This window comes from Lissotriton vulgaris, chromosome 1_2 (assembly GCF_964263255.1).
Source record: "Lissotriton vulgaris chromosome 1_2, aLisVul1.2, whole genome shotgun sequence".
Taxonomy (NCBI): Eukaryota; Metazoa; Chordata; class Amphibia; order Caudata; family Salamandridae; genus Lissotriton; species Lissotriton vulgaris.
Genome location: NC_141686.1, coordinates 306126324 through 306141403, shown reverse-complemented (window position 1 = coordinate 306141403; position 15080 = coordinate 306126324). Strand labels below are relative to the sequence as shown.

General features: G+C 44.3%; 1 protein-coding gene across 1 annotated transcript in view; it reads left to right on the top strand.

The window, feature by feature from the left end:
• Positions 1-1742: 1742 nt before the first annotated feature.
• The window catches only part of LOC147736571 (NXPE family member 3-like), a 59349-nt gene continuing 46011 nt past the window's right edge, over positions 1743-15080 (top strand). The window contains exon 1 of the mRNA XM_086953774.1: positions 1743-1814. Coding sequence (XP_086809900.1) covers positions 1743-1814 — 72 coding nt within the window. The remainder of the gene's footprint in view (positions 1815-15080) is intronic.

The following is a 15080-nucleotide window of genomic DNA, read 5'->3' as shown; positions in this document are numbered from 1 at the left end:
TTATCATGGCGGTGAGCCTGTCATGAAAAGGCTGACGGTGAGGAAACCAAGGGGGCCCCAACAGGGACTCCTGTCGCCTCTGTGCAGCGGGTGCATGCCGGGTGCCCCCTGTATTTTTCCACCCCTTATTCTTGCCTGGGGAAAAATAACCAACATTGTGCGCTTCTTCCTGTGTGGGAACGGGCTGTGCTGTTATCACGGCAGTGCATGTCTAAGGCACGCCTAGTTGCCTCGGATATGCACCCCCGTGGGACCGCCGCAGCATGACCGCCCAACCTGGTAATCTAGCCGGCTGTCTGACTACAATTTTGCTGTTCTCACAGCAGGCGCTGGTATAGCGGCCCGCTGCGAGACGCCAAACCCATAATCAGGCCCTAAATATCTAATTTGTCATATTCCGTTCAAAGTGTGTAAATTCAATTCCAATGAATATGTTTATTGTGTCAACATTTGTCATGTATGTTATAACAAGTCAGAATTATTTCAAGATGTACAATTATCAGTTTAATCAATGTTGTATTTAATTCAAAGCTTTTATGTTCATTTAAGTGTGGGCCATATTCATTTTAAGGCATGCCAAATTAATTTTAACTGCAATCATCTTCATCTGAGCATATGTCATATTTAATTCAGTGTAGGTCATGTTCATTTAGATGCTAGTCATATTTATTTAATCTTATCCTACATTTGTTTAAACATGTTTTTAACAAGGCTTGTATTCATTGCTGATTGTCTGACAATCATTTCATATGTGTCACAGTCATTTGGAAAAGTGTTACATTCAATTTAGTATGTGTCATATTGATTTTAGTGGATGTTGTATTCAGTTAAAAGCTTCTCATATTCATTTCAGTGTGGGCTATATTAATTTTAACGCACAATAAGTTAATTTCAACTGCAATCATGTTCTTATTAATGAGTAATATTCAGTTCAGTGTAAGTCATATTAATTTTGACACTAGACATATTTATTTCAAATGATCTTATATTCATTTGAACACGTGTCATATTTATTTGAACACTGCTGGTATTCCTTGCTCTATGCCTGACATTCATTTAATGTGTGTCACACTCATTTTAAAGAGTGTCAAATTCAATTTAATATGTGCCATATTCGTTCCAATGTGGGTCATATACATTTCAGCACCAGTCTATATCAATTCAATAAGGTCTATATTCACTTGAGTTCTGGTATTCTTTTGAGCCAGAGTTATATTCCTTTCAGAGTAGTTGCTATACATCTTGGTATATCGTTTATCCAATTTAAGGTGTGTGATATTCGTATTGGCCACTAGGTAATATATAAAATATACATTTTGCTATGTTCCATATTTGTTTAGACAAATTTTACCTTCAATATGGTGTGTCTCAAATTTATTTTGCAGTATTTCATGCATTTCAGGCGGTGTCTTATATGGGAGAGCTGGAATTTTGACGTGAACGGCTTCCCATAGCACACTCAGTGCACGGAGTATAGGAACAAAGGGCACTCCCTCTGCTACGGCCTCCTTCCCAGTCACACCGTGACTGTGGCGCCTGGAGGCGGAGCGCTGCATGTGAGTGCTTGGACTCTGTCCCAGCAGAGCCCAGTTAAGGGACAGTTGAGACTTCTTCGTGCACGAATATGCATAGCCCCTGCTGGGACTACGTGGGACAGTGGGGCCACGCGTAAGCCTGGCACTACCCCTCCGAGGCAGCAGCTTGGCATGTGGGGTAAAAGGGGTGTGCCCTAATGCCGCCTCATGGCGCTCTCCAACATGCAGAAGTGGTATTTGTTTGCTGCCCTTGTGACTGCTGGTTTCTTCTTCGCTGAGGTGAGTCTGGAACCTGCAGACCCCATCCCCCCTGTGCCAGTTCCCCTGTGCCAGTCCGCCCTGTCACTGCCCGCACGTGACACACCGACCCCACGCCCTCTTCAGCTGTGCCCTGCATTGCTCATTTATGCATCTACGCCAGGCTTCTCCAACGAGTAGCTCCTGGGCTATTGGCAGAGCTACTAAAAGTATGCGGCAGTAGAGGGCCAAATTATGCGGCAGGGTATGCGTAAATTATGGGTCAAGAAAAGGGAAATTATGCTACACATTTTTAATAGTATTATTTAATTCTTTTGTACTTTTTACACTCGTTAACACTGTCTTGGCATTGGGTGCACCTCATTACTAGTTTAATACCTAAATATAGCAGAAAGCTATGAAAACCTGACCAGTCAACCTTTGCAAAAGGCCTTCCCACTGCGTGGCAACTTGTGCTGCTGCCTTTTTAGTAAATTTTGAACATTTTGAGTTAGATACAAAAATGTTAAAATCTACAGATTATGCATCATAACATGGACTATGTGGCAAATACGACAAATCTATAATTATACGAAAATTGCAGCGACCACACTATTGCATAATTCCAGTGGCCCTGGCTACTAGCAGCTCTCCCGTGTGCAGCTCACTATCTTAGAAATATTTGCTTGGTTGAATTAATACATTTGTCACAATTGAAAAGCGTGTATTTGAGCCAAAAATATGTGCAATTCCAGATTTATGAGGTATTGTTTGGAGAAAGAATTTTGAATTTCTAAAATATATAAAGCTGATATTTGAGTGATACATTATGCAGCATTAGTGAGAAAATTACTAATATTATTACGTTCGTGCAAGGAGCATTGCAACTAAGGCTGTTATGTACTACTCATGTAGAGGCATTACACATTGATAAACCCTTCTTTACGTCACTGCTGGCAACCCTGCCTGGTGCTGGGGCACTGAGGTGATCACCGCTGATAATCTTGCATGATGTGGTAACTACTATAATCTTGCCTGGTACTGTCACTATTACAACATTATTAACAGTAGTACCTTGGGATGATTTTCATTAAACATAAGTAGCTCCCTTCACAGAAAAGTATGAAGACCTCTATGCCAATCAACCACATCCCCCACACTCCAGTCCCCACCCCCAAGAGCGGCTTCTTATCCTGTTACTCGTTTTGAGAGTGGTAATATCTACCTGGTGCCCTCCTACTTCCTGTACATGCATGATATTGTGAGTACACGCTCACGTGAGTACATGAGCCTGAAAGTGCACACTCCTGTGAGTCCACGCTCTAGTGAGTACACACTCCAGTGAGTGCATGATACTTTGAGTGCATACTCCTGTGAGCTCACGCTCTTGTAAGTACAGACTCCTGTGAGAGCATTATCCTGCGAGTGCACACTCCTGGGAGTTCACGCTTTTGCGAGCACAGACTCCTGTGAGCGCATTATCCTGTGAGTGCATACTCCTGTGAGTTCACGCTCTTCTGGGTACAGACTTCTGTGAGTGCATGATCCTCTGAAAGCATTGTCCTCTGAGTGCACACACCTGTGAGTTTATGCTCCTGTGAGTACACACTTGCATGAGTACATTATCCTCTGAGCTCACACTCTTGTGATTCACCCTCTTGTGATTGCAGACTCCTGTGAGTGCATGATCCTGTGAGTGCGCACTCCTGTAAGTTCACACTCTTGTAAGTACAGACTCCTATGTGTGCATGATCTTGTAAGTGCAAACTCCTGGGAGTTCACGCTTTTGCAAGCACAGACTCCTGTGAGAGCATTATCCCGTGAATGCACACTCCTGTGAGTTTACGCTCTTCTGGGTACAGACTTCTGTGAGTGCATGATCCTCTGAAAGCATTGTCCTTTGAGTGCACACACCTGTGAGTTTACGCTCCTGTGAGTACACACTTACATGAATACATTATCCTCTGAGCTCACACTCTTGTGATTCACCCTCTTGTGATTGCAGACTCCTGTGAGTGCATGATCCTGTGAGTGCGCACTCCTGTAAGTTCACACTCTTGTAAGTACAGACTCCAATGTGTGTATGATCTTGTAAGTGCAAACTCCTGTGAGTTCACGCTCTTGTAAGTATAAACTCATGTGAGTGCATGATCTGTGAGTTCACACTCTCTCTCATGGGTACAGACTCCTATGTGTGCATGATCTTGTAAGTGCAAACTCCTGGGAGTTCACGCTTTTGCGAGCACAGACTCCTGTGAGAGCATTATCCTGTGAATGCACACTCCTGCGAGTTCACTCTCTTCTAGGTACAGACTTCTGTGAGTGCATGATCCTCTGAAAGCATGTGTCCTCTGAGTGCACACACCTGTGAGTTTACGCTCCTGTGAGTACACACTTACATGAATACACTATCCTCTGAGCTCACACTCTTGTGATTCACCCTCTTGTGATTGCAGACTCCTGTGAGTGCATGATCCTGTGAGTTCACACTCTTGTGGGTACAGACTCCTGTGAGTGAATGATCTGTGAGTTCACGCTCTTGTGAGTACAGAATCATAGGAATGCATGATCCTGTGAGCTCGCACTATTGTGGGTACAGATTCCTGTGAGTGCATGATTCTGTGAGTGCACACCAATGTGAGCGCATGCTCCAGTAACGCTTTTGCAGTTGATTCTTCACTGTTTTGTTTTTTTGGGCTTCAATGTTCAGCTCTTCCCCTTTCTTACAGCTCGTGGACAGAGTCATTCTCTCACATTGATTTAAATCGTGTGATCACGAGCACTGATCTGAGGATCTGTTGGGAACATGTGAACCGATTTTAGGCTAAAAGTTGCACTACAAAGCAGTCAATGTTCACAAGATCATTAATGGAAGGTCACCCTACATGGGTACAGAGGGCTCTGGGGTACCCTGGGACGGCGTTGAGGGGCTGCCTGTGATTGAACTGGTACAGCCCTTCCAGTCCCCAGTGCATTGGGTTATGAAGGCAAGGCCAGCAATCACTATTTACTTTTTATGGTGCCGCTCCCCCTTCCTCTAGTGCCTTCAGGGTTGCAAGGTGGGAAACCTTGTAATGTCATTGGAGGGAGAGTAAAGGGTGTGTGATGTCACTTCCACTACACCAGTATCCCTGGAACCTCTATCCTGGTAATAAAGTTTATTGTCGACATTGTCATATCCATTGAAATAGACAATGCCATATATATCGATGACAATGGGCATTCCCATATCTACCCATGCCTATTAAAATAGGAAATGCTAAGTCTGGTGGCTCAGTGGACTAATGCACCCAATGTGGGGGCCTTTGTTCGACCTCATGGTCTCAGGTTCAAATCCCGGCGGGTCCACTCAGCCTTTCATCCTTCTGAGGTTGGTAAAATGAGTACCATTGAGTTGGGTAAAAATAAACATCTGTTATTCAGCGCCAAGATACCCTTGGGTGAGCGCACACTTTCCAAATACACGTTATACATCAAAATGGGCAACGCTATATCTATCTATAGCTATTAAAATGTGCACATTGTGAATATAAATACATCCATGGTAAAAATCACAAAATAAATAAGAGATGGAAACAGTGCAATATGGTGATGAACACAGACAGGATTTTACGGGGGCATTTCCGTTCCCTCTGTTTACTGTTGTCGATGGTTAACCAGGCAGAGCAGATGCAGGACGCTGCTGCACTGTATATTTTATATTGATGTTTGGTCTGCTCTGTAGTAAAGTGCTAAGGGCGGCCCTGGCTGGGAAAGGCGTGACGCCCTGGTGGGAACTTGTCTTGGTGCCTCAGAGGGAGTGGGATGGTCTCTGTCCCACCCTCCCCCCACCATTCCGCCCATGCTGTAAGCACAGGGGCCTCGTGAACTTACCTGCTATGGCCCTCTCTGCCTAGTAAATCAGTTCCTTTCAGCACACATGTTTTGAAGGTGTCTTCATGTCAGCCCATTAGCAGGAGATGCTGCCATTGCATCTGAAAGGAGTTTCTACCCTCTCACCTACTGGGCTGCTTCACCTGTGACTGCCTACAAGAAAAAATGGCAAAATTCCTAGAACAAATGTTATTTTACGTTTCACTGTTCTGTGCTTTGGCACTACAAAATTGGATACCCGTACATGTATTTTTATTTAACCAGCAGCAGGTTGCATTGTGGAACTTGTAGTTTTGCCTGTAAAAGTTTCATTCTGAGCTCAAAACCCCAGCTTTCAAAGTGCTGTGAGCTAAAATACCAACATTAGTTATATATGTGATACATGACATGGAACTACTTGTGAGCTAAGTTCTAAAATTTTACCAAGCTGCCTCCTCCATATAAAAAAATGCTTGCTTGTGGCTTAAAACCAAAAGTAAACTTCTCACATATGTTCTGAGGGTTCACTCTTTCGCTTACAAGCATTAGCAATGTGGGTGAAATTGTCTTGTGTGTAGTGAAAAGTTGTATGCCGAGCCTCACAACACAAAGCCATTACATGGACAGCCGCAGCACAACCTTTCCTAACACTAAGTATAAGTAAAGGATGGGCGAGTGAGAGGCGTCAAAGGATGTGTGTGGTTTCAATAAACTGGCATAAACATACAAGAAGAAAAAACTCCTGCAATAAACAGCTGATCCTCTTATGGAATTACCATACATTAATGTTCTCATATAGGATGATGAACAGTCACCTACCTACTATGGTAATTACCTAACATTTATGTTCTCCTTTTATTAAATTGTCTGACTTTTATTTACATTTTATGCATGTGATCCAAAAATAATTTTTACTGGCGTCTCCTTACCACAAAATAGTAGACCAAAGTAAATAGCCCCCACCCATCTTTTCTATCAACATGTTTCGGTGCTTGAATATTGCCCCTTTGTGCTCAGACGTCTTTTCCAGGAATACAGGTATTTCACATCAAATATTGTGAAATAATCCCTGCATTACAGTGCATATTCACCAGCCTCAGAAGGGTGGCAGGGATGATGTGGCAAATTTTCTCATGTCCCACTCCTTGGAAAGGTTACCCAACATGATACTGGTGAGGCTGTCGGCACATGCAGCACGTTTCACAGTGCAAGTCACTGTAATCGTAGTCAGCGGTATGGAACAGGCCATACCCAGGCTGTCAAGCCACACTCACAACTGACTGGGTATGGACAGGGTAGTTCATAGGCCATGACACTGCGTACTATGCGCCCACCTCCAATGCATCTACTACCGTGCTACCAACATCAGTGGGGCAGTGGAAGTTAGGCAGTGACGGCCAGGTCCCATAACTCTCCACGGTCCCATCTGTGATGCAACATATCTGGAAAAGCAGCAGCATGAATGCTGAGGAAAACAGCTCTTAGGTCAGCATGGACCACCTGACCTGCTGCAAGTGTCACCGACTGCTACTTTATTCGGCAGATTAGATACCAAATATGTATTGTGAATTGTTTCTCTTTAGCACCTTAGATTACATCAGTGCACTGAGAGGTCTTTTTTAAAATCAATGCGTAATTTGAGCCGGGGCTTACCGGTGCTTGGCACCGGCACTTAATTGTCAACACCAGCACTTATGACAGTCTGCCACATGGTGGTGCTGTTTATATAATTTAGATATAAGCACAACAGTTGTTTATTAATTAAATATGCATTACAAATATTTATAACTGCCGCCCAAACCACTCTTATTGCTCTGGGGGCCTGGAATAGTCTGAATTGTCACACTTGTAGGACTGTGATGGTTGCAGTTGTTTTGGTACTGACATTGGAGGCTCCTGATGTGGGCCCGCGTTTATTTGTTTGCAAATTCAGCACTGATTGAAATCAGTGAACAACATCCTCTCTGCGGTGCCAATTGTATTAATGACGAAAGAGGCAAGTAAGTTGTTTTGTTTCTTCTATATAAGCGTTTATTTTTTTATAGAAGGAGCAACATTATCGTCTATTAAACCATACGTAAGAGAGGTTGTATAAGATGCTTCCTGAACTATTTGAAGGAGCTCTAAATGTGTTAATCATGGTAAAGGATGCACAGTCAAGAAAGGTAAGAGCCTGGGGTCACTCTCTTTGGCCAAGCCTGGACACTCGTTTTAAAACCAGGTTCCCCGATTAGACATTGTGCACTTCAGATCCCGGATGGATAGCACATTCTTTCCCTTGTCTCCCCAGATGAAAATGTCTTACTGACCCAAGAGGCAAGTTGGTTGTCTTCTGCATCCTATGAAAGGCCTTTGGTGTTGCTATAGATGGAGCAACGTTTTAGGCTATTAAACAATATACAAGAGGGATTTTCTTACAGTGCACATCTTGAACTGAATTATTTGAAGGTTTTCTCAAATGTGGTGAAGACAGAAAAGGGGTAGTATGAAGAAAGGTAATTGCCCAGGGTCACACAGTTTGGGTAAGCTGGGATGCTATGATTGAAACCAGGGTCTCAGGGTTATGGCCTTACAACTAGTTTTGCCCTGGGTCCAATAACAAATCAATTCTGACTGACCTGGGCATTTAAAATACCATTTGTTTTTCAACAGGATAGAGCAACAGCAGAGGAAATACATCTCTTCATACAAAACCTACACCCTGGGTAGAAACAGTGCAAGCTTCCGTCATTCAGCGGGCAGGTACATCTAGGGTAGCATCAGCACAAGCTTTTTCCATGATATGACAGATACAATTCAGGCATCGTTGGTTCTTGGAATAAAGACAGCATTGCTTTAGCAAAGCAAGTTTCCCTCTCTCACAGAAGGCATAAGCGCAGTCTTTAATTTCCCGCAGAAGATATCCAGCAGGACAGAGTTGTGCAAACTTTCATGGCTGACAGAGTAGGTACATTTAAGACGTGAGTGACATGTAGGATTCTTTAGTTTTTCAAGTATTAAGACACTTTAGTAACCTAGTAGGTCATTGTTATTTAAAGCTGTCTTGCTGCTTCCTAAGTCCCTTTTCTATAGACAGGCACAGAGGTGCCAACTTCTTGGAAAAGGTATTGAATGCATATGCTCCAGACTCTGTGTAATCCCAGCCTCGGGGCTGCACCTGCTCAGAATAATGAGGGACGTCAGTGGTTTGGCTTCCTTTGTTTGGCTCTACGGACCTTCATCAGGAGGCTTTTCCAACCTGGATCTGAGGTTTAAGGCATGCCCTCCTGAGGCTGGACTGTGTCCAGATAAGGTCCAAGACCTGTGGTTTCGTTCAACAGGTGAGAAGTGTTAAACAAGGAGCCATGTTTTGTAGCAGACACTTCTGTCTCTAGTTGTGAGAGAAGAGATCCTCCTTGATTGAGTTTAATACATCATTTGTGATTCATGCAGGATTTTTATAGATATGGTTTAAGTCCCACCTCTGAGAGAGTCCTCTTTACATGTGCCATCAGCTCTGGGAAAAGACAACTGTCATGCAGTGGAAATATGTTCTGGCTAGAGGATTCCTACACAGCATAGTCCAGTATAAGATAGTAACACTTATGGGTGTGATACTAAGTTCTATATATGGGGATGTCCATGGGGTACCCGGCCACAGACATAGTACTGCTATTAGGAAGCCATTTTCTACCATCTGTAGTTCCTTTAACTTGGTGCATTCCCATATTTCGGTCCCATAAGTACTTTCGGAGTCTGCTTTTGCTGTGTACACTTGGAGGTGTATACTCATTTTCTTCCTCATAGGAGTCACGCAGCACTGTGCCTCAGGGTGCTGGCAGCTTCAACCTTGGAATTAAACCAAATAGTGGGTAATCATAGTTGTTCACACGTTCGACAAGTTGATTATTAACCCTAAATTGCTTCTACGGAGAAGGTGTGGGTTTATTGGGCTCTATTTTTATAACATCAATTTCCAGGTCTTTTGCTTGACAACCGTCAGTAAACCGACTGATTAGCTTCTGTACTGATGTAATGTTATGTTAAGATAGTTTGTAGAGCGCGCAGCTGCCCCAGCAACTGGGTTTCTCAGTTAGAGAGCAAGACCAGCATCATCGGCTAACAGGACTACTCACACTGGCTATTCATGCTCTGTTTCATTTAGTGCTATTTCTTAGTGCAAAATTTATCTTTGCGTCCCTTTTGAACACAAGGGGGAATTTTTGCACAAAGAAATAGCACTAAACGCAGAATTAATCTTCTTGCATAATTCCCCGTAATCCTTCTGAAATCTTAGGTAATTCTGTGTGACTTATGCTCACTCCTACCCATAATTCTCAAATCCCGCTGACCCTCCTTTAACTCCTCTCACCACCGAACCCTCAAGAAATGCTGCTTTACCTCTATCGAACCCATAGCCCTCAAGTCACCCACACTTTACTTTACCTCTACTAACCCCTGAGCCCTCAAGTTAACCTTAACTAATTTTATCTCAACACAGCCCTGAACCCTAGTCACCCTCAACTTCCTTTACCTCCATCCAGACCAGAACCCTAGTCACACCCACCTACTTTTACCTCTACCCACCCTTAAGCCCCCAAGACACCTTTACCTTCCTTTACCTCTACTCACCTCTGAGCTCTCAAGTCATTCTCACCTACTTTTACCTCTGCCTACCCCTGAGCCCTCATCACCCTCAGCTATCTTTATCTCTACCCCCCTGAGCCCTCAAGTCACTCTCCCCTCCCCTACCTTTACCTTTACCCACATCTGAGCCCTCAAGTCACCCTCACCTCCCTTCCCCTCTAATCACCCCGAACCCTCAAGCCGCGCTCACCTCCCGCTACCTCAACCCACTACATTTATCAACAACCACTACATTTCACCTCCTTCTTGTCATGAGTAAAGCGTATACCATTCTTCTGAAACAAAGCCCTCTTCTCGAATTCCATGTTTCATCATTTTTATACTTCACCACATTACTAACTACTTTTCCCACCTTGTATGGCCCATTAAACTTGGATAATCCATGTCCAGCAGCACCTGGTTTCACCTTTACCCAATCCCATATACTGATGAGTCTCTTCACAGGAACCTGTGTTGCCGTCTCATTCCTCACATGCGCATTCCAATAACGCATCCAAGGGAACAGTTTTTTTTTATTTTATTTTTTTTATTCTCATTTGCGTTCATTGGCTCCAATCTGTCAAGACAGAAGACTACCGCAGAGCAGAAAGTCAGGCAGTGCCTCTGTACTGACTCAGCTTCAGCTGGCGGGGATAGCGTAGGAGGGATGGTGAACAAAACCCCTTCAGTATCAGCTGGCAGGCCGTGAGGTTCTAGCATCCTGGCTGCTCTGTTAGACAATAGTGCCCGGAATACCGAGGCCCTTTAAGCAACGACACAACTGTGGCGGAGCCAGAAAGTGAGCCATGTCAGCATTAATCATCGGACCTGGGGGAAAAAAAAACCCAGGTGTCAACATGGCCTCTCCAGCAGCTTCCAAAAGGCTCTTTTCACCAGATTTCCCCCCTTGCCAAATCAAGTTTCGAGATCTGGAGGATTGAAGCACGCCATTCATAGAAGGTGGGTGGCAAAGCGTCTTTCCAGTGTCTACAAATTTCCCTGCGGGCCGCCAGAATGGAGTAGAACACTAAGTTGGAGGCAGCATTACGAGTTTTTCCACTCAGGCCAAAAATGACTAAGCCCAAATCGATGGTGACCTGACAATCCAAAATCATAGACAAATTACTACTTATGGAATCCCAGAATGGAGTGATTTGTGGGCATTCAAAAAACATGTGGATGTCGGACGCCGCCACCAATCCGCATCTTGGGCAGGAGACAGGCCCTGTCTGAGATAATTTTGACAGGCGGATATCGAAAACAGTAGTGATGACAGTAATCATGATCTATCGCTGAAACACGCTAAAATGATGGAATTGAAGAATACATTGACATCAGTATTAGATAAACGAATCATGCAGAGATGGGAGGCGAGCAAACTAGCTCATTTCCAATATGGGGAGGGGGCTGGAAGGCTCCTGGCCTGGAAAGTAAAATCGGACCGAGTGCGAAATCATATTGATTCAGTGACAACTGATTGCGTCACCTTCACAAATGATGCTGACATTAGAGACACTTTTAAAGATTTCTTCCAAACAATATATCAGGAAGACCTGAGTGTCACCTCTGAAGATGCTGCTAATTGGTTAAAAGATCTATCTTTACCATCTTTGACTGATGAACAGAGCACATTCTTAGATAGGGATATAACGAAAAAAATAGACCTAATCTATGACAAAATCACCAAAACCTCTTATAACAATAGAGATAACATAGACAGTCTCAAAGATGAACCCACCCAAAATGGAATATGTGGGCCCACTCTGACCTCAATCCCAGAAATTAGTCTTGCTGAAGTAGAAATGCTTCTCAAATCAATCAAATCCGGATCACCGACTGACTTATTACCAGCTTCGGTGGCTGTGCTATTGGGCAGCATTCTTGCCCCAAGCCTTAGAGCACTGATCAATATCTCCCTTAGGGAAGGTAGAATTCCCCACGATTGGAAAATGGCGGTCGTGAACCCCATTCGTAAAAACACCACGTTACCGTGGTCAGATCTCAATAATCTGCGTCCCATATCCCTCCTACCCCACATCAGTAAGATGACTGAGAGACACGTTAACATCCATCTCTCTAAATTCATCGAGGCAGCGGACGGTCTGGACCCCTCTCAATCTGGGTTCAGACCAAATCATAGCACAGAATCAGCTCTCCTTTCCGTGACCAATACCATCCGAATGGCACAGGATGGGGGAGGTTCTATGATTCTGGTGCTATTAGATTTGTCCGCTGCCTTCGACACGGTGTCTCATGACACCTTGATCAGTCGTCTGGAGGGAGTAGGAGTGCAAGGAACTGCTCTATCTTGGTTGGAAAGCTTCATTTCCAACCGATCCCAAAATGTTCGCTTGGGCTCTCACTATTCCATCTCTAGAGAGCTCACCAAGGGGGTTCCACAGGGCTCATGCCTAAGCCCCACATTATTTAATGTGTATGTGGCCCCCCTGGCGAAGGTCGCTAGGAAATTTGGTTTCATACCAATATCCTATGCAGACGACACCCAGCTGTTGTTCCCATTCCAAAATATGACCCCTACAGTAAGGAATTCCTTCTCTGCTGGAATGAGAGCCATTGCTGGATGGATGACCTCCAATTGCCTACAGTGCAATGTGGGCAAGACGGAGGTCATGCTTTTTGGGAACGCACCACTCCTCTGGACACCTGAGTGGTGGCCTCCAGAATTGGGCACAGCTCCTTGTCCTAAGGAAAGCGTGAAAAATTTGGGCGTTAAGTTAGATCAATCCCTGGTACTAAAAGATCATGCCACACAGGTTACAGGAACCTGCATGAGAGTCATTGGCCTACTCAGAAGGGTGTTCCCATACTTAGCTGACCATCACCGGAGAACACTCGTACAAACCCTAGTCATGAGTAGGGTAGACTACTGTAACGGATTGCTCATCTCCGCTAACACAGAACAGTTGAAGAGATTGCAGGTTGTTCAGAACACTGCTGCTAGATTGATCCTCAATGCCCCTGCGAGATCTCCCTCACATCCTTTACTGAGCAAGCTACACTGGCTCCCAATTCGCCAGAGAGTGCTATTCAAGATTTGTTGTACCATCCACAAATGCTTGTACGGTACTGGCCCTAGGTACCTAAATGAAATCTTCCAACTGTATCAGCCAGGTAGATCCTTAAGATCTGAAAATCAAGCCCTGCTGCAGATCCCTAGGATCAGAAGAGAAAGACAGGAAGGCCGAGCCCTAGCTTTCAGAGGTCCTACTTTATGGAACTCATTACCCCCATTCATAAGACTGAACTCCAATCTTACCACCTTCAGAAAATATCTAAAAACGTATCTGTTTCCCACCCAGCAACCCTAGTTAAGTCACTCATTCCTCTTGCTTCCACTGATCCTCAGTACAACACAGCGCGGAGATATCTCTTCGGAGATCGAATTCCTGCGCTTTACAAGAACCTAAATAAATAAATAAATAAATAAACGAAGCAAGAGGTAGAGCAGGCCATACAGGGAGCCAAGGGAGGTAAGGCTGCGGGAACAGACGGTTTACCATCAGAAATCTATAAAATCCTGTTATTGGTGGTGTCTCCGGTTATGGTGGAACTGTTCAATAAGATCTTGAGGGAGGGAGAGGCCCCCCCGGCATCCTGGGACAGCGCCTCGATAACACTAATCCCGAAGCCTGGAAAGCCCCTATCTGACTGTGGTTCGTATCGGCCTATTTCAATTCTAAATGCCGATTATAAAATCTTGGCAGCAATATTGGCTAAAAGGCTCGGTCAGGTAGCTCCGGATATACTAAATCCTAATCAAAAAGGTTTCGTAAAGGGGAGGCAGCTGTTCGAGCTCACATATGACCTGGTGGGAGCTATAGATCTGGCTACTAAGGAGACTCTGCCCCTCTCGGTCCTCACCTTGGACGCCACCAAGGCCTTCGACAGGGTAAATTGGCAATACCTGTCGGAGGCCTTGTTGAAGTTCAACGTGGGAAATAAATTCCGTAGAGCAATAAAACTGCTGTATGGAAGCCCCTCGGCCTCTATTTTGATCAATGGAGGTTTGTCCGAATCATTCAGGGTAACGAGGGGAACGAGACAGGGTTGCCCCCTGTCCACTCTATTATTCGATCTGTATATAGAGCCGTTCGCACAAAAACTGAGAGAGAACCAATAAATTAAACCATTTGTCTACTGCGATTGGACCAAAAAAGTGGCCCTTTACGCAGATGACATCATGATTTTCACACCAGATATAAATACTGCGTTTCCGGTGATTATAGATCTCGCTTTGGAGTTTGGAAAGGTGTCAGGATACGAGGTGAATGCCTCAAAAACAGAGTCAATGTCATGGAATGTTGACCTAAATACACATAGCGCGACATCGAGGGCTAACTTGAGATACCTTGGGATAGTCATAGATAAAAATATAAACACAATAGCCGCCCTAAATTTTGCAAAAGTAGCAGCGCAGTGCCGAAAATTGATGAGAGCATGGGCTCATCTTCCTCTCACCATCTTGGGGAAGGTAAATCTAGTAAAATGTCCATACTGCCAAAGATAACATTTCTATTTACCTCAATACCACTGTTTTTTGATCCTAAATTAATTGCAAAACTGCAGAGTGAGATATCCTCTTTCATCTGGAATAACAAAAATCCAAGAATTGCTTGGAAAAAGATAAGGCGTCGGAGGGAGAAGGGCGGGCTGGCGGGCCCAGACCTTCAGGCTTATGCATGGGCATTCCAGCTAACACATGTACGCATGCTTTTTAAAACACCAGCTGATTCAGGCCTGGGCCTTATGTTTTCTACTTTGTTGAGTTGTGAGGGAGTTGGGCAAGCCAGCTTCCTTTTTAAGTTTGGAGATCCCAAATTCTTTAAAAAG